The sequence below is a fragment of the Aotus nancymaae genome, unplaced genomic scaffold (genome assembly GCF_030222135.1).
Source record: "Aotus nancymaae isolate 86718 unplaced genomic scaffold, 86718_ANA_hifiasm-v0.15.2.pri h1tg000029l, whole genome shotgun sequence".
Taxonomy (NCBI): Eukaryota; Metazoa; Chordata; class Mammalia; order Primates; family Aotidae; genus Aotus; species Aotus nancymaae.
In genome coordinates this window covers 24612994-24634012 of record NW_026988442.1, presented here as the reverse complement: position 1 = coordinate 24634012, position 21019 = coordinate 24612994, and the positions used below count along the sequence as shown (strand labels likewise).

The window sequence follows — 21019 nt, the reverse complement described above, 5'->3', positions numbered from 1 at the left end:
TGAGACCATCCCGGTCAACATGGTGAAACCCCGTCTCTACCAAAAATACAAAAAATTAGCTGGGCATGGTGGCGCGTGCCTGTAATCCCAGCTACTCAGGAGGCTGAGGCAGGAGAATTGCCTGAACCCAGGAGGCGGAGGTTACGGTGAGCCGAGAACACGCCATTGCACTCCAGCCTGGGTAACGAGCGAAACTCCGTCTCAAAAAAAAAAGAAAAAAAAAAAAAGAGAAGAAAATGTTGTCCATATACACCCTGGGATGCTATGTAGCCATAAAAAAGAATGATCATGTCTTCTGCAGCAACGTGGATGGAGCTGGGGGCCATTATCTTAAGCAAACTAACACAGGAAGAGAAAAACAAATACTAAGGCCAGGCAAGGTAGCTCAGCCTATAATCCCAGCACTTGGGAGGCCAAGGTAGGAGGATCATTTGAGGTCTGGAATTGGACACCAGGGTGGCCAACATGGTGAAACCCTGTCCCTACTAAAACTACAAAAATCAGCTGGGTGTGGTGGCACACACCTGTAATCCCAGCTACTCAGGAGGCTGAGGCAGGAGAATTGCTTGAACTCAAAAGACGGAGGTTGCAGTGAGCCAAGATCATACCACCGCACTCCAGCGTAGGCGACAGACAGAGCGAGACTTCATCTTAAAAAAAGAAAAATACTGCATGTTCTCACTTATGTAAACCACAAAAACATATGAGTACATACAGGAGAACAACAGACACTGAGGATTACTGGAGGGTGGAAAGTGGGAGAAGGGAAAGGATCAACAAATCACCTATTGGGTACTGTGCTAATTACTTGGGTGATAAAATAATCTGTACAGCAAGCCCCAGAGACACACAGTTTACCTATGTAAAAATCTACACATGTACCCCTGAACCTAAAAGTAAAAAAAAAAGAAATTTCCATACTAAAATTTTTAAAAAAGGGTTAAACACAAGCACTGTAATACCAGTATAACAGGCTTTATGATAACCAAGATGTCTACTAAGTGACTAATGGATGCAACAGTGTAGATATGCTCAACAGGGTGATGACTCATGTACCAGGAAGGATGAAACAGGATGGCACAAGGTTCCATCACACTACTCAGAATGATGTGTAATTAAAAACCCATGAATTGTTTATTTCTGGAATTTTCTATTTAATATTTTCAGAGTGCAGGTGGTTGTGGGTAACTGAAGCCATGGAAAGCAAACCCATAGTTAAGGTTTGGGAGCTACTGTAATTAAAAACCATTCTTAAATTCACAGGACAAAATTCTTAAAGTAGCATTTTGCATGTTTAGAATTTATTCCAACTCTATTCTGGCATGAGCTTTTACAACTTACTCTGGAATTCACAAGGCACCTGTTTTGTTCTGGTTTTGTTCTGAGGTTTATAACAGCCTTTGGCCAAGGTAACATACTTTTGACCAAACAACATAGATTTTTTTCACTGTCATCTTGACTCTGATTCTCCACAGCAAGAACCCATAAGAAACTTTCCTATCACCCAAGGTTTACTTGCTGATATCTAATATTACATCTTTTTAAAAATGTAGCCAGGACCCACTCTGTGTCAGAACCTATGTAGGGATAGAGGAGTATGGGTGAGTAAGAGTGGGTATGGGACAAAAAAGTATATAGTATGCTCCCTTCACACTAGTTGTGGAGAGAAAAGAGGTAGGTAAGTCATGAAAACAAGCTACGGTCTGGGGTATTAATGAGTGCTAATGATCACTAACATTAATTAGAGCTACTTTTAATTGAGTTCTGTGTGCTGGGCATTGTGCTCAGTACCTTACATGCATTATCTCAAGTAATCCTCACCGAAGTCCAAGAAGTATTCTTACCCCCACTTTACAGAGGCAGACATTGGAGGCTTAGAGAGATATAGGCATTTGCCTGTGGTCCCAGAGGTTGTAAGTGGTTGAATTAGGACAGGAACCTTAGTGTATCTGACTGAAAGCCTGACCAACTGCATGTCAGGACAACATGTGCTATAGAAGTTGAGAGATGGGAGAATCCCTGTGGCCAGAGTCTCTGGAAAAAAAAAAAAAACAACACTTCATCTCTTTTTAAATTTATAATGCAAAGAAGAGGGGAGCTCATTCTAATTCAGGGAAAGGTCTGAATTTTAATTTTTAAAAATGAAATGCAAGTTTGGTTATTTCAAGTAACACACTTGAGATACAGAGAACTAATAAAATTAGGTTAAATAAACAAAAAGACTTATGACTTCATTTGTCAATAATACTAACAATGACTCCCAGTTCCGTCAGGTGCCATACTTTTGTACACCTCCAAGCTTCTGCTAGATCTACTTCTGTCTTCTGCTTAGGGGACTGCCCAATCAGCCTTCCAGCTCAGTGCAAGCTCCAACTCCTCTCTCAATCATGTATCTTTTTTGTTTACTAAAGTGGGAGCTATTTAAGAGTAGAGACTATCTCAGAGAGCAGGCCAGCAAAAAATAATTCTCAATAAATATTTAATAAAGAAATATATCCTTAATCTTTAAGCCTTTATTTGAAAGTGATACTGACTTTTTACTGGGTTCTCTCAAGCACTAGTAAGACACTAGGCTTTTCAGCTTTGAAAGTATATAATCAATACATAAGCCTAAGAGGATAATATAAGTTCATTAAATAAAGTTATGTCAATTACTCAAAATTGACCCATGCATACCAAAATCAACATGAGCGACTAATTCAGTATCCTAATTGCAATAGAGTTACAAAGAAAAATAAAGCAAAAATTTACTCTAGTCCTGGTTGCTTATGACTGCTCTTTAAGAAAAATTCTCTTTTAAGAGTACATTATTCCCCCTTATCTGCAGTTTCAGTTACCCACAGTCAACCAAGGTCTGAAAATATTAAATGAAAACTTCCAGAAATAATCAATTCCTAAGTTTTAACTGTGTGTCATTCTAAGAAGCATGATGAAATCCTGTGCTTCCCTGCTCTATCCCGCCTGGGATGTGAATCAACTCTTTGTCCAGCATAACCATGCTATACACACTACCCGCCTGTCAGTCACTCCGTAGTCACCTTGGTTATCAAATGGACTGTTGCAGAACTGGTATCAAAGTACTTGTGTTTAAGGAACCCCTATTTCACTTAATAATGGACCCAAAATGTAAGAGCAGTGATGCTGGCAATTCATAGAAGCCAAAGAGAAGCCACGATGTGCTTCCTTTAAGTGAACAAATCAACACTGTTGGCTAAAAAGAAAAAAAAAAGTCATACACTAAGGTTGCTAAGATTACAGTAAGAATGAATCTTCTACCAGTGATACTATGAAGAAGGAAAAAGAAATACATGCTGGTTTTGTTGTTATACCTCAAGGGGCAAAAGTTTCAACCACAGCTGTGTGATAAGCCCTTCGTTAAGATAGAAAAGGCATTAAATTTGTGGGTGAAAGACATGAACAGAAACATGTTCTGACTGGGAGCAATGGGGTTCAATACTATCTATGGTTTTGCCGTCCAGTGGGGGTCTTGGAACATATCCCCCATCGACAAGGGGGACAGTGTAGTTTCAAATTGGTGTATAAATTTCACACTTACGGAAGCCAATCTGTGAGAGAAACACTTCCAGGAAGTTAGTAAACACCCATTACACCTCCTAGAATAATAGTAAATGTCTGCAGAAGGTAGAGTACAAGAATGCGATGCTCTTGATGTTTAAAAACACTAAAGGGGACATCAAAAGTAACCTCATTCTTGTAGGAATATTAATCTTTCAGAAGGTATGAAAACCTAAAACACCAACTGTACCAAGCTGCTGTTTTAATGCAGCTTAATAATTCAGGAAAAGAGCTAGCTAATCATATAAGAAATCCTGTGAGCTATGCCTCTGTATGCTTTCTTGGGCTGGAAATTTCCAAGACAGCAAAAAGGCCAAGCTTCTTCTCTTTCTTCCTGCCGAATAAAAACAGCCCAAAGAATCCCAAGCAAAATTTGAAAGCTAAAATGCAAATTGATCTCACTTTATTTAATAGATGCAGTCTTAAAAGGTATCTACAGACTAAATAGGATCCAATTTTAAACACATAAAAGAAAAAAATGCTTACAGAAAACTTGTCAAGAATACAAATAGAAATTCCCTAAATAAGCTACGTTGCAGGTTGAATTTTTAAAATTTGGGCTTTCTTAAAGTGGAAAAGATTGCAAGTACACAGCACTCAGTTTCTGGAAAGTATATAACACTCTGTAAGCCTTATTGCTGGGTACTCCATTTAATGAAGGGTGAGAAATTCACAACCTAAATACCCCAAAATAAGTATCTTCTCAAGCAATCCTTTGAAAGAAAAAAAATCTGCAACAAAAGCAGACAAGAATTCTGCAAAGCATGTCAGAATGTTTTTATAATGGCCATAAAGTCTTAGGATCTGAACTCTCTACAGTGTCAAAAACATAAATTAGGTCTAGATAGGGGTAGGAGTAGTGGTGGGTGGGTGTGTGTGTGTGTGTGTGTGTGTGTGTGTGTATCCTTCAAACTGCTAAATATGAGTTATCATTTGTTCATTTTTCTGATAGAAGACTCTAAAAAAGATGGGTTTAATCCTTACTCCGTGAAAACATTAATATGTATATAGCCTACATATTTTGGGATAGTCCTTTATTCTTTTCAGCAACTGCTTAACTGGGTATAATCAAATGTGAATTAATTTATGCCATGGTAATATTTCCCAAATGTGTAAAATTCCTAAACCAGAAAAAATTATTCATAATGACCATATGTCCCAGTTTTTCATTTCGAAAGGTTTAAACACCATATTCCTAACAGTAAGCTCATCTAGGCTCAGAGTTAAAAACACTTAGCTTCTCTGGTATAAAACCATTCTTTAAAACGTGCTTCCTAAATGTTTTCTATAATGAGCAAACATCTTGAAGGGAAAGAAAGTGCTTCCAATCTGGGGTCTGACTTACAACTTGGAATCTATGATTCAAATGACTGGGAGAGGGCGGAACAGTGGCAATGCCATGATCTGTATATAACACAGGTCCCATGGGAAGGTATAGTTCTATTTGTCTATAAACATATCTTTGTTACTTAAAACTACATAAGTTCTAATTTTCATAAACTCTTTTCCCCTCATGAAGGGTCTGATTGTTAATAGCACAAGCATGTAGTTATTACTGCTCTTGACTTGAGAGTACTTCTTTGAAAAAGAAGAGGGAGAGTGTGTTACCTCTAAGCTCCAAGTGTACCCTTCTGTATGCACTCTGTGATAAGCATTTCTCTGAAGAACGTGTGCTGTGAAGTTTTCTCAGTAGAGTGCTGGGAGGAAGAGGCTGTCCTGGGTGTCCAGCATGGGAGCTGGCAATGTGAGTGTAAGTACCATTGACACTGTGGCCCAGCTACAGCCTAGAATGTGGTCTTTCTATGACCTTGCAGGCTCAGCCTACCCTAACGTTTTGGGAACTCAGTTGACATGGACACCAAAGCTTCCACAGGGCTCTTGTGTTCCTAATGCCTCTTGCCCCAGCCAGGGCCCAGACCCTACTACCCGCTGGATGGCCAGTCCATCTGGACTGCTCTCTGCCTGCACTCCAGAGGGTAATCTGGGGCTTGCCCAGAGACTTTGGATCAGCTCCTCTTGTCAAACCAGCAAACTCCGCTGTGATTCCATGGGCTGAACCACATCTTCTCAAACGAGGTCTGAAGCCCTGGCAGTTTGTCCTTCCTTGGATATATGCCCTCAGCCTTAGGGAACCATACACAGTTTCTTCATATCTGATAGTTACTCTTTCATCATAGGTAATACTTATTTATATTAAACTTCCCCTGTTTAGCTTACTGTGTGGTTTCTATCTTCTCTCTGAACCCAGACTGCTCCAGGGACGAAGGGTGCAAGTGAATACACGTGAACTTCTGTTTGACCACTAATGGAAAAACTTCCAAAATGATAAGACCTACATAAACATTTATATTTGAAAAATTCCAAGATACTTTCCAATCCAGAATAGTCTGGTATGATATTTACAATCCAAGTGCGGAATTAAAATACTCTCATTTTCTTCCACTGAAAATTAGTAGTGAACAGATAAAGTCTGGTAATATCCATACAATGGAAACTACTCAGCAACAAAAAGGAACAAATTCCAGACATATGCAATAAATGAACAAATCTCAAAACAGTATGTAAGTCAATGAGGCCAAACACAAAAGGCTATATACTGCACAATTCCATTCACCTGACATCCTAGAAAAGACAAAGCTATAGGGACAAAAAACAGGGCATAAGTGAACTTTATGGGATATTAGAAATGTTCTATAGCTTGATTATGGTGGTGTTTATACAACTGTATATTTCTACTAAAACTCATCAAACTGTACACTTAAAAGGAGCACATTTTATAGCATACAAATTAGACCTCAACAAACCTGACTTTACAAAAATATTACATATCAAAAATTGTGGAAGGTAGTTGAAGTAATATGTAAAACAAATTTTAGAGCCTTAAATGTACATTAGAAAAGAAAGATAATTGGGCCAGGAGCGGTGGCTCACACCTGTAATCCTAGCACTTTGGGAGGCCAAGGTGGGTAGATCACGATGTCAGGAGTTCGAGACCAGCCTGGCCAATATGGTGAAACCCTGTCTCTACTAAAAATACAAAAATTAGCTGGGCATGGTGGCGTGCACCTGTAGTCCCAATTACTCAGGAGGCTGAAACAAGAGAATCGCTTGAACCTGGGAGGCAGAGGTTGCAGTGAGCCAAGATCGTGCCACTGCACTCCAGCCTGGGCAACAGTGCCAGACTCCATCTCAGAGGAAAAAAAAAAGATAATTAAAAATTAGTACGCTGAATTGTTCAAGTGAAGAAAACAAACCCATAGAAAGTAGAAAGAAGAAAATGATGTAAGAAATAAATTAATGAATTCAAAAGTTAATATGCAGGAGCAAGGATCAACAAAACCAAAAGCTGGTATGGGCTTTAAAAAAATTACACTTTGATAAGATTGATCCTCCCCCCACAAAAAAAGATCCCAACCCTCGCTCCAAAAAAAAAAGAAGAAATAAATAACAGGAAGAAAAAGCAAGCTATAAATATAGATACTGCAAATTTTAAAATCTAAAACTTGATGCCAATAAATTTTAAAACGTACATGAAATTAAGATGTCCTGGGAAGTGGCAGAGATCTAGATTAACCTGAAGTGAAACCAAATAAAACTGAGCACTAAGAAATCTAGACCACAAGGAAAAAGTAGAATGAGCTAGATTGTTAAAAACACATACTCAAATAACAAAGCCACAGAGGAGGAAACCGTCTCTGAAAATAGAGACAACCGTGATATTTTTGATTATAGGTATCTTCCCTAAAGGCAGGAAATAAGAAAAAAAAAGTTAACGTCCAACCTCCAGTTCTGGCAACATGGCAGAATACTGAGGTGACTCCTGAAAGCTCCCATGTAAGAGAAGCAGGGAGATCCAGAGACCAGATAAATTGTGTACATGCCCATTCCCACCTCTTCTTTTGATGCTGACATTGCTATTCTTGGAAAATCAGGTGAAAATGAATACCAAGGGTAGTCCTATGGAGAGGAGAAATCATAAGGACAGGTGGGACAGAAGGGAGGCTCTGCCTGTATTGCCTTGATGAGAGGGTAGGATTCAGGGATCTTGTTGTACAGTGATTACAGGAAGAATAAAAATAGCAATAATAAAGCCCAGAATTTTTTAAGCATTAACTGTTCATTATTAGCAGCTATACATTAAGTATTTCGCATGTATTAATCTCATTTGCTCATCATTAAATCTTACATCTGTAATTATTAACCCAGTGCTACAGATGAGAAATTTGAGGTTTGGAGAATTATATAATCCATTGAAGTTAACACAGCCAGTAAGTAGTTGAAATAAAAATTGAATCAGGTTCTGATTCTGGAGTCTGTACTTTTGCCTTCAATTTTTATTTTATTTAAAAAAAAAAAAAAAAAAAGGCAGGGTCTCCCTCTGTCACCCAGGCTAGACTGCATTGGTGCAATCACAGCTTACTGCAGCCTCAAACTCCTGAGCTCAAGTGATCTTCCTGCTGCAGCCTCCTGAGTAGCTGGGCTACAGGTGGGTACCACGATGCCTGGCTAATTTTTTTTTATTTTTTGTAGAGATAGGGTCTAGCTATGTTTCTCAGGCTAGTCTTGAACTCCTAGGCTCAAGCGATCCTCTCGATTTGGCCTCTCAAAGTGCTAGGATTACAGGTGTGATACCCGCACCTGGCCAGGAGTCTGCACTTTTAATGAACTGTCACCCAACATCTACTACTGGCTAAGTGCTTTCATACTCATTCTCTCAGCTAAACAGAGGCAGGGAATGAAGCACAGACACCAGTAAAGCCTACACGCTGGGCAGCATTAGCATACAGAGAACCCATGATTTAGTTACTTGCCTTGGTAACAATGACCTGGCAAATTTTCCTCAACCCAAGCTACCATAATACCAAAGTAGGGGAAAGATATGGTGGCTTTCTCCATCTGCAAAATGGAAAATCCAAATAATCCCTACTAACTTTTTGTAAAGTTCCTGTGAGACATAATCAAAATTTCATGGATAGAAGTTCCCTGGGGACAAATTTTGGCTGAAAAAAAAAAAGTACTATCTTTAGACAGAGCTTTGAGCAATGATTTGAACTACTTCCAACTTGTGGAATTCCCTCTCTTCAGAAATGACTAGAGGCAGTCAAGCAAATGTGAGATGATGCCTGTTGTTGAAAATATAGCAAGAGCTGGAAAATATGTCCTTTAAGACCCTTTTCAATCCTAAGTTTATCATTCTCTGATACAGTGTTGGAACAGCTGACTGAGAGAGACAATGGCTTCTAGGAATTCAAAACAGGCCTATTTGTCACCTGTGCTTACAGTGAAGCCCACAGAAGTAACCTTGGAACAGCCCTTCCTAGGGCCTAAGGTTCTATGATACTTATTGCAGTTCTTAGGATCCATTTCTGAGGCAGCCTGGACTCAGCTTTTTTGCTCACCATGTAGTTGAGATTAAAATCATCCTGTAGTTTAATATCCTGTAGTTTAATGGCCACAGAATGAACGTTAAAGCAAAAGCCTGCCAAGCAGCCATGGATCAAGCAGTCTCCGAACCAAACAAAAGAAGTGAAAAATGGCCTCAAGCTCACACAGGCTGATACTGTTTTAAGAAACCTCTTGGGGTCACCACCACAGGCATTTAAGTCCTGCTCTCAGAGCCATTTCAATAACTAAGTTAAAAACCAAGCTCAAATCAGCTAGCATGATCCACCAGCAGAACCAGGCTACTGTGGTTCTAAGACAAAGACGACATTCATTTGCCATGTGGCTTCTCAGAAAGTGTATCTACACAGCAGGTTTCCCTGGCAATTTTGGATACATACATCTTTTTCAGACTGCTGTTCTTGGCTAGTTTTCTGAAAGAAAAGAGCACAAAATCTCATTATATTCCAAAGCACAAATATATTCAGTCTCAACATACTTTAAACCAAGCTTTACAGGAAAAATAAGAAGTTGAAACAAAAATAGTGTACCCTGTAAAGAACAATTTAGGATCATCTTCTCACCAGAAACTGCTCGGCATGATTACTTCAGTAAAGGGCCATTAACAGCAGTGGTGTTGACCTTGGTTAGCTCCTGGGCATTCACATGGCACTGCCAGGTCAGAAACCTAAATACCAATCATAGTCTCCATTCAACTTTCTTCCAGCACAGAAGTATGAAAAGAACTCATCAGAAAAAGATTAAAAAGCAGAGCATGGAGACTGTCCAGAAAGGTGGTGGCCAGAGTCTGAGAGCACAGGTGCTGATGGTTAAAACCCTGCTTTAATTCACACACTCAACAGGCAAAAAAACACCACTAACAAAAACAAACACAAAGCCTCAATCCCCAAACCTCCCACTGACAAGAAAAGGCCTGGCTTAATATGTTAGAATGACCCGAAAACAACCCAACTGCAACCAAAAAAGCCCCAGATATTAAATGCCAAGTAAAAAGAGAATGATTAAATCAATCAAAAGAATATAATGTGATAGGCTATTATATAACCCTTAAAAATGATTTCATAAGTGTTTTTAATGATATGAGAAATGTTTAAGGTATGTTAAGTGAAAAAAAATAAAGATTTATTACACATGCACAATGATCTCAGCTGTGTAAAATAATATATAAGTATAAAAAAACTGGAAGGAAATGTTAAAATGTAAATTATTATTATTGCTGGGGGGTGGAAGAATTGTAAGAGACATTTTCTTCTTTAAGCTTTTCTTCAGTCTCTAAACTTTCTATAATGGGTATGTATACTTTTTACAACTAGAAGGTTAAAAAAATAGCACTGTAACATTCTAGAAGAGCAAACCAACACCAAAAAAGAAAATAATAATGTTTATTAAGTGCTTATTGCAGGCCAGCAAATAAGGACCATTGTCATAAAGGTGCTTTACATGAATTACAGGTTTAGTATCCCCTATCCAAGATGCCTGGCACCAGAAGTGTTCTGGATTTTGGATTTTCGAATTTGGGATTACGCAACCTGGATCTCATTTGATACAACAGCCCTATGCCAAAGGTATGACTTTACCATGTTTGACAAATAAGAGAATCAAGGGTTAGACAGGTGACAAAACAGGAGGAGAAGATAGGCTCCGAGCCCTAACAGAATAACTCCAGTGGTTTTAACCACTATATGCCTCTCAACCACAATGGCATAATTCTCCCTGCCTGCAAGCTTGACCTAAACATAAGCCTCAATAATGAAATCTACTTTAAAAGACACTATAATAATTTAGGATAATATGACTGCCAAGGTACCAAGATACTCAGATAAAGATTCAAAAGAGGAACTAAAACACATCTAATGAAGCAACAACGAGAATCTATGTGATAGAGCAATGCATCGCTGCAGATGAAAACATACCAGCACAACAAATCAACCCACAGCTAAATCCCACTATACAAGAGAGGCTAGCAATAACTGTCAAAGGAAGACCCCTGGTAACCACTTATGGAACTACCCAGAAAAAAGGAAAGCACTTAAAGATACAATAATGACCAGCTAGACAGAAAGTATTTGAATTTGTCTCCCAAAAAGCCCCCCAGCAACAAGAGCCTGGACCATCAGAGGCTAGAGAAGAGAAAGAAACTAAAGAGAAAAATAGAAAGCATTGTACTTTATGCCAAATTACAGAAAGTACAACCAGCATAGGAGGACCCCCTCACTTTTCTTTCAGTCTAGCACTAAAGGCCTTTTGGTTGGAAATAATCAGTTTTGCTTGGCAAAAAAAAAGCATCAAGACATAGAAGAACTTTGGATCAAATTCTGTAGAATCAGCCTATTTGAGATGCATTAAGGCTAATGCCAAAACCAATATGGTGTTCTGTTCACAGTTTCTTTCTAGAGGTTTTAAAAGCAGAAAAACATTAAAACTCAGTGCTTGAAGTGGAACTTTCTATCTGTAAAAATAAGCCACTTTTAGGTACTATAAGCTATTAAGATTTGGTAATTCTAAATTAACTATGTATTTTTAAAAATCCTTGGTCGTTAGAAAAATATAAAGCTCAATTGCTACCTTACTCTTAACACCAAGACAGATACCTGATAGATTAAATATTGAGAAAGAAAAAAATAATAAACATTCTAAAACAAAGTAGGAGTTAATATTTTTATAATCTCAGAATGTGAAAAACTTTTCCAAACATGACATCAAATTCCAGAAACCACAAGGAAAAGCTAATAAATCAAAATATATAAAAAACTTAAATGTCTGAAGTTAGATACCATATGCAAAGCTTTAAAAGATATTCTAGGAGAATATCTTTACCGCATATGCTAAAAGGTTCATAACCTGACGATATCTGAAGAAGTCTTTAAAATCAATAAAGAAAAGAATTACATTGAAAATTAGGTAAATAACATAAAGTGACAATTCACATATCAAAAATGACAGGGAAATTTAATAACATGTATCAAAATTTCAAATTTATAAACAGATTGACCCAGTAATTCTACTTGTAGGAATTAATTCTAAGGATATACCATGCAAAGATATTCTTGTTAAAGCAATAGTTATTAATATTAAAAGGCTACCTAAATGACCATGAACTGGAGATTGGCTAAATCAGATGTAACAAACACAAATGTTTTTAGAGAGTGTCAAAGACAACAAAATAAACTCAACAGGCTGGTCATAAAACAACAAACAGGAAGTGGTAGAATCTGTGAAGAGCTGGAGAACTCAGACCCATTTCAGTAGTTCAAAGTGTAAAATTACATGTGCCACAGGCCAAACTGGCTCCCCTTTTCCAGTCTCCAAATACCCTCAGGGCGAGATGTGTAATGTATAGCCATGGGACAAGCGCTGTTGCCTGTTCTCCCTGCAGCCAGCCTAGGAGGGCCCCCTTACTCTGAATGCTCGTCTATTCTATCACATTTGAGTAGATACAAAAGAGTTCATTGATGTGGCCAAACAGATTCTCAGGATTAACAAAACCTTAAAGGTCATCTAGTCTAACTTGAAGCTTTCTTTGAGGCTGCAGTCATTCAGACATGTTTAGGCCCAGGTGAACAGTGTAGAGAGGGGAGGGGAAGGAAGTGGAGAGTGAAGGAGTACAAAGTCAGAAGTCAGGGAATGAGGACTACATTTGGCTTTCCTGTGGGATTTTCATTTTCCACAAGAACAAAATTGAGATGGGAGGAGTGGTGAGAATTCTTAAAAAGCTGAAATCTTGTGCATCACATATTTTCTATATCATTGTACATAAAACTCTATATATTAACTGAATACCAGGAATTCAAGCACTATTCTAATATAAAGTGCTGAATTCATAGTACCATTGTTAAACATCCCTTTAGCAATGAACTCTGGGCAGCTGTTACCCTCACTGACCAAGCTGGCATAGGGAAGAGTTGCCACAGATAATGTGACAGATTGTATATGGTATTTTTACTGCAAGATCTTAATTTATCCCAGGAACTGTTTTAAATTAATCCTAGAATAGTTGTAGTTTATAATTGCAGTCTCAGCAGCACTTCCAAAAGTGGAAAACCCCCACTTGAAATTGGAATGGAACGTTTCTTCCCAACATGTGAAAATAACTTTATGCTTGGTCCTGCCATATCTGGGAATAAGAGCACTTGGGAGGGGATAGAAAATTTCCTGACTTTATTTTTAATAGCACTCCATTAAGATTTAATAAACTAGGCCAGATGCGGTGGTTCACGCCTCTAATCCCAGCACTTTGGGAGGCCAAGGTGGGCAGCTCACAAGGTCAAGAGACTAAGATCATCCTGCCCAACATGGAGAAACCCCAACTCTACTAAAAATATAAAAATTATCTGGGTGTGGTGGTATGCGCCTGTAGTCCCAGCTACTCGGGAGGCTGAGGCAGAAGAATTGCTTGAACCCAGGAGGCAGAGGTTGCAGTGAGCCGAGATTGCGCTACTGCACTCCAGCCTGGAGAGAGTGAGACTACTTCTCAAGAAAAAGAAAAAAAAAAAAAATTAGATGCATCCATGTCTAAAGGCTACAAAATGCTAGAATGGTTTTTGCTGTGCATTTTCCTAAGTAAAGGGTAAACAGAAGTAACTAGTGGATCTATGAAGAAGATTCAAGGTTGCCTTCCCTCCAGCATCTAGCCACCCTCTGATCCAATGCTCTGTGCAGTATGAACTCAGCTAGACGAAAGGGTGCACTCGGCAGCTCATGGATCCCATATAGCTCTGTCTGTCTCTCTCTTTCACACATACACACATACATTTGCTTGAGTTTTTTTACATTAACAAAAGTACCATCAGGATAAAACTTTTGAAAAAAAACATAACGTGGGAACTGTCCAAGACTTATAGCCTCCAGGCAGACACAGAAGGGAAGCAATCAGAGAAAACACAAAAGGTCTGTCAGTGTTTTAGTCAGTATGCTTGATATTTAAACCCTAGGAACAAGAAAGTCTTAACAGAATTAAGCTTATCTTAGGTATAAAATAAATATCACGGCCAGACATGGTGGCTCATGCCTGTAATCCCAGCACTTTGAGAGGCCAAGGCGGGTGGATCACCTGAGGTCAGGAGTTCAAGACCAGCCTGGCCAACATGGCAAAACCCCGTCTCTACTAAAAATACAACAATAAGCCAGGCATAGTGGCAGGCATCTGTATCCTCAGTGAGCTGAGATCGCACCACTACACTCCAGCCTGGGCGACAGAGCAAGACTCCATCTCAAAAAAAAAAAAAAAAGAAAAGAAAGAAAAAAAAATCACAAAGCAAACAACGTGTGAACTAGGAAGTAAGAGCTGCTGCAGCAGGACCTGCAACAAAAGTGTGAAATAAGTGTGGGTCTTTCTCTTACCTTCCTTTTTTCTGGGCAGCCCACCTCAGAATCTTTCCCTTTTCTAGTAGTTCATCCATGTCTCTCACCCTAAGTGTTACACATATAAATAAAATTTACTGAATGCCTACTCTGTGTCAGACACTCTGCTAAGCACTTTAAAAGTGTTTTTAAATTTAATCTGCTCAATAACTTGGAGGTAAATATGATTAGTATCTTCATTCTAGGCTGGGTGACTAGCCTAGAGTTACAGGTTCCATAAATAATGAAGTCAGCAGTGAATCCAAGTCTATCTGCTCCTGGTGGGTATATTATCCTGCCTTCTATGCTCATTTTGGTGTCCTGGGTGTTTAAAGCACTTCTCTGCTTTTAAAATAACTGGAAAAGAACTTTATATATACACAGAGCATCTTTTACACACTTTACACAAGCTCTTTATTTTAGGCTCATATGACCCCATGTGAGAGATGCATTAGCTGCATTTTTTAAACTGGCAAACAAAGACCAAGAGAGTTTGAGGGCTCTTAAAGACTTAATCTTACCTTTAGTAGACAAAGAAACAAGAGTCCCAGAAAGGTCAGGTAGCTTACTTAAGGACACAAAGCTGGTTACGGTCAGAGCTGAGACCTGACCGCCAATCCAGTGCTCTCCTTCACTATAAATAAGCCGTCACTCTAAAAGGAACCCACATATTAATAATAGAGTAGGAATACCAGGCACTTCGCTAAATGCTTTATGCTTTATCCAATTCGATCAAGGGAATTCCAAACACTGTAGTTCCAAGCAATGTTTTTTACTATAGTTTTAGCAAAGAAGCAGGGAGGAAATCTAAATTCCACATCTATGAAATTATAGTCCAATTAGCATATTCCTATACATGTAGATGAATGGATATTACAAAAAGAAAATCTGAAGAAATTTTAAAAGTTTTCCAAAGAGTGCACAACGGGCTCAAATAAAATAATAAAATACATTCTGAGCACCTGCATGCTGTGGCAATTCACTAAGGGCTGCATACGTTAGACAAAGAAAAGATGCAGCATCTAAATTAGATGAATGTTTACCACCAGCACATTTATAACCGTTCTCATGCAAACAAGTGTGTTATTCTGAGAAAAACAATGGTCTATCATTTATTAATCATGTGCCAAGGGTGGGACAGGTCACCTAGTGTCTCAAAGTGTCTTTGTCAAATAAGTAGGAATAAGATCTACCATGTGAGGATATTATGAAAAGCAGATGGGATAAAATGTTTACAGGGACCTAACACACAATAACTATTAAATAATTATTTTCATCATTTCCTTCTCAAATTCCACAATGCAGTCTTAAGATACCAGTTGTCTCTGCCAATAAAATGTAAAATTAGACAAGATAACAGGCAATCAATATGAAGATTACTAAAAATATTCAATATCTAACACTGGAGTAAGAAAAGCATATTAGCAGAAAAGCCCATACTGATTAGACAATAGATAACAGAGTAGAAGAGAAGAAAAATTCAGGAACAAGTGCCTGAATGAGACTGACAAGCACAGCACACTGTGACAGAGATAAAACCAGAAAATATATCAAATATTTACTGTATCCATTAAGATTCCTCCACAATAGACAACTTTGTTTTCAGAGGTTATATTTGCTGGGTTTTTTTTCTTTTACTTTTGAGATAGGATCTCATTCTGTTACCCAGGCTAGAGTGCAGTGGCATAATCATGGCTTGCTGCAGCCTCAACTTCCTGGGCTCATACAATCCTTCTGCCTCAGCCTCCTGAGTAGCTGAGATTGCAGGTATGCACCACCACACCTAGCTCATTATTTTTATTTATTTATTTATTTATTTATTTATTTTGCAGAGACAAGGTATTGCTATGTAGCCCAAGCTAGTCTTGAGCTCCTGACCTCAAGCAATCCTCCTGCCTTGGCCTTCCAAAGGACTGGGATTGCACCTGGCAAAAACCAAAAGTGTTCTTAAAATAATAATGCCTTTTTAGTTACAATGACATTTTCTGGCGGGGTGTGGTGGCTCATGCCTGCAATCCTAGTACTTTGGGAGACCAAGGCAGGCAGATCACCTGAGATCAGGAGTTCATGACCATCTTGGCCAACATGGCAAAACCCTGTCTCTACTAAAAATACAAAAATTATCCGGGCATGGTTGCAACTGCCTGTAATCCCAGCTACTCAGGAGGCTGAGGCAGGAGGATCATTTGAACCTGGGAGGCAGAGGTGACAGTGAGCCAAGATTGTGCCACTGAACTCCAGCCTGGGCAACAGAGCGAGACTCCTTCTCAAAAAACAAAATGGCATTTTCTGGCAACAGCAAAATTACTGTATAACCCATAATTAGAAAGTAAATAAGAACAGCAAAAGAAAGTCCAAATTAAATTGTTCGAAAAGAATTGCTTACATAAACAATTAATGAAATGCAAAGTTCATCAATCTGCATTGTGTTCTCAATAAGCATGAAAAAAAACACCGTGAGTTAATAATAAATACTCCTGCAATGTCACAAAATTCCCATGAAGATGGAATAAACCTGAAACCATTCTTCCTGGTTACTGTAGTACCTATCACATGTTATTTGAAAGAAGATTCTTTTTCCTGGTTTATAACATTGAGTATTTAATATGTAAGTATAGTTTTGGGTTTTTTTTTTTTCATGTGAGAAAACACACTTAAGAATTAATGGAGACTGGAAGCCACTTAGGGATTTGGGTTCTAGACCTGATTCTGGCACTAAGTAGGAAAGATGCCTTTGTAAAATGTCTCTGGGCTCCAGTTCCTCAAACTATTAGAGGATAAGAAACCCCACCTTGCTACCTTACAGAAACACTGTAAGCACTGCCAAACAGAAGAACAAAATATGAATGCAACTTTATATTAAATGCTACCTAAATCTAAAGTGATGATAATATTACTAACATCAGCAAACGGAGTCATACCAGAAATCCAGGCTTAACTGCTCCCTTGGCTTCCTCGCTTCTGAATTATTTGTCATCATTCAAAGAGCTCATTTTTTATAACAGTAAAATAGAATGAGAAATAAAATAAGTAGTAATACTTAATACACAATGAACCAAAAATAAACATCAGCGGCCTTATAATTCTTGGCTAATAAAATTCTACCAAAGTTCTGAAGGAAAATTTAGTTTAAATTAGTTCAACCATTGTGGAAGACAGTGTGGCGATTCCTCAAGGACCTAGAAATAGAAATTCCATTTGACCCAGCAATCCCATTACTGGGTATATATCCAAAGGATTATAAATCGTTCTACTATAAGGACACATGCACACGAATGTTCATTGCAGCACAGTTTACAATAGCAAAGACCTGGAACCAACCCAAATGCCCATCGATGATAGGCTGGAAAGGAAAAATGTGGCACATATACACCATGGAATATTATGCAGCTATCAAAAACGATGAGTTGGCATCCTTTGTAGTGACATGGATGAACCTGGAAACCATCATTCTCCGCAAACTGACACAAGAACACAAAATCAAACATCACATGTTCTCACTCATAGACGGGTGTTGAACAATGGGAACACATGGACACAGGGAGGGGAGCACTATACACTGGGGTCTGTTGGGGGGAGTGGGGGGACAGCGGGGGGTGGGGAGTTGGGGAGAGATAGCATGGGGAGAAATGCCACATATAGGTGAAGGGGAGGAAGGCAGCAAATCACACTGCCACATATGCACCTATGCAACAATCTTGCATGTTTTTCACATGTACCCCCAAACCTAAAATGCAATTAAAAAAAAAAAAAACTCAAATAACCCAACCTGTATTTCATTTGATCCTTTCTTCAACCCTGTGGGAAAAGTAGGACAGGTAATATTACGTTTAATTTTTACAGACCTCAAACCTGAAATTCAAAGAGAAGGGTGACTCACTCAAGGTGAAAGCTAAAACTGGGCCATTCACCCTTCTTGGTATAATGTAATGTTCATCCTGCTGGTCTGTGTTACAAGGTTTCCCTATTTTCAAAGAAACTCACTTCACACAATGTAAGATTTCTAAGTGGTTTAGTAACTTTTTTTTTTTTTTTTGAGACAAGATCTTGCTCTGTTGCCCAGCCTGGAGTGCAGTGGCATAATCACAGCTCACTGCAACCTTGTACTCCTGGGCTCAAGAAATCCTCCCACCTTAACCACCCAAGTAGTTGACACCACAGGCACATGCCACGCTGTCTGGCTAACTTTTTCAAATTTGCTTTTATTTTTTGTAGAGATGGGGGTCTCACTATGTTGCCCAGACTGGCCTTGAACTCCTGGGCTCAAGTGATCCTCTGACCTCAGCCTCCTAAAAAGCTGGGATTATAGCATGAGCCACTACACCCAGCCTGGTTCCGTAATTTTATCATTCATTTTACATAGCCAGCGAGCTCTACCTTAAGCAAATGCCACACAGGAGACTGTACACTCAAGAAGTGAAAGGGCGGCATCTATTGGTGGAAGTGTGTTATTGTAAGGGAGGTAGTTTCAGAGCTTCAAGATATGAAAATTTCCATTAACCTCAACAGTTCATGATTTGAGAAGTGGGTAGAAAGAAACACTGTAATATTGTATAGAGATGTAAGGAAAAGAAAGGATTAAAGCATTAGTTAGTTCTACAAATGATATCTATGATCATTTTGGTAGTCAATTTTCAAGCAGTAACAGTTTTCACTCCTTTGTTTTGGAGTAGTTTTAGATCAGTACCTGTGGGAGCAAGTATTCTTTGGAAATCTATCTCTGGTTTTATAACAGAAGTCAATGGCAAATCACTAGGAAAAATGTTTAGGTAATGAAATTTACTCCATGGACAAAGTTTCGAGAAAGGAGGGGAAAGTGGAAGGAGAGAGGAGAGCTGACATTTATGAAGTGACTACAGGTGAAGTATCTAGGACCAGAAGTGCTTTAAACTTTGGTATTTGGGGATTTTGAAATATTTGCATTATACTTATCTGTTGACCATCCCTAATCCAAAAATATGAAATTTGAGGTAGTGCAAAGGGCGCTTGAGCGAGGTGATCGGAGCAGTCGCAGTGAGGACCATGTTGCTTCCGAACATCCTGCTCACCGGTACACCAGGGGTTGGAAAAACCACACTAGGCAAAGAACTTGCATCAAAATCAGGCCTGAATTACATTAATGTGGGTGATTTAGCTCGAGAAGTCTGATCATCAGATATCATGGAGTCTGGCAAGATGGCTTCTCCCAAGAGCATGCCAAAAGATGCACAGATGATGGCACAAATCCTGAAGGATATGGGGATTACAGAATATGAGCCAAGAATTATAAATCAGATGTTGGAGTTTGCCTTCCAATATGTGACCACAATTCTAGATGATGCAAAAATTTATTCAAGCCATGCTAAGAAAGCTACCGTTGATGCAGATGATGTGCGATTGGCAATCCAGTGCTGTGCTGACCAGTCTTTTACCTCTCCTCTCCCAAGAGATTTTTTATTAGATATTGCAAGGCAAAGAAATCAAATGCCTTTGCCATTAATCAAGCCATATTCAGGTCCTAGGTTGCCACCTGATAGGTATTGCTTAACAGCTCCAAACTATAGGCTGAAATCTTTACAGAAAAAGGCATCAACTTCTGCAGGAAGAATAACAGTCCCACGGTTAAGTGTTGGTTCGGTTACTAGCAGACCAAGTACTCCCGCACTAGGCACACCAACCCCACAGGCCATGTCTGTTTCAACTAAAGTGGGGGCTCCCATGTCCCTCACAGGACAAAGGTTTACAGTACAGATGCCTACATCGCAGTCTCCAGCTGTAAAAGCTTCAATTCCTGCAACTTCAGCAGTTCAGAATGTTCTCATTAATCCATCATTAATTGGGTCCAAAAACATTCTTATTACCACTAATATGGTGTCATCACAAAATACTGCCAATGAATCATCAAATGCATTGAAAAGAAAACATGAAAACGATGATGATGATGATGATGACGACGACTATGATAATTTGTAATCTAGCCTTGCTGCACGTAACATGTGTACTTGATCTTGAATTTATTGTACTGATATTAAACATGCATGCTGGATGTTTTCAAGTTGTGTTTTAGAAAACTTTAATAATATTTAATGAGTAAATACAATTACCATACTTTCCAATTTAAATGAAGGTTCAGCCTTAAAAGTGTAAGAAAAATAAAGTTGTCATTCATTAACTTGGAAAAAAAAAAAGAAATTTGAAATGCTCCAATGAGCACTTTCTTTGCATGTTCAAAAAGTTTCAAATTTTGGAACATTTCAGGATTCCAGATTTGGGATACTCAATCTGTGTTATACTGCAGACACTTTGTGTACATTACTCCATTTAACTCTATATAGATTCAAAATGTATCCTATGAGTTCTAATATTACTTTATTTTACAGATAAGGACAGTGAAGCTCAGAGAGGAGAGGAAAGTGCCCACAGCTACTCAGCAAATGGTGAAGTCAGGATCTGAACCCTGAAAACCTGATTCCAATGATCTTAACTACCACTAAAAGAACAGTCACTCCTTTTTCACTAAAAGAACAGTCACTTTGGTACACATAAAAGAGACCCAACTGCAACTTTATCACACCTTCTAAACAAATATAAAATCTTTGCTATTGTGAATAGTACTGCAATGAACAACCTAAATGCCCATCAATGATAGACTGGATAAAGAACATGTGGTACATATACACCATGGAATACTACACAGCCATAAAAAGGAACAAGATCATGT

At 38.6% G+C, this 21019-nt stretch overlaps 2 protein-coding genes across 2 annotated transcripts in view; one reads left to right on the top strand and one right to left on the bottom strand.

Moving 5' to 3' along the window:
* STK4 (serine/threonine kinase 4) overlaps window positions 1-21019 on the bottom strand; it is a 105642-nt gene that overhangs the window by 15739 nt on the left and 68884 nt on the right. The gene's annotated exons all lie outside the window — the stretch shown is intronic.
* LOC105727443 (transcription initiation factor TFIID subunit 9-like) lies at window positions 19305-20478 on the top strand. The gene has a single exon (XM_064382181.1). The coding sequence runs from the start codon at window positions 19480-19482 to the stop codon at window positions 20269-20271; it is 792 nt and encodes a 263-aa protein (XP_064238251.1). The 5' UTR covers window positions 19305-19479; the 3' UTR covers window positions 20272-20478.

What these genes read in the sequence shown, in the direction of transcription:
- LOC105727443 (XM_064382181.1), top strand. Translation starts at nt 19,480, where the DNA reads ATGGAGTCTGGCAAGATGGCTTCTCCCAAGAGCATGCCAAAAGATGCA.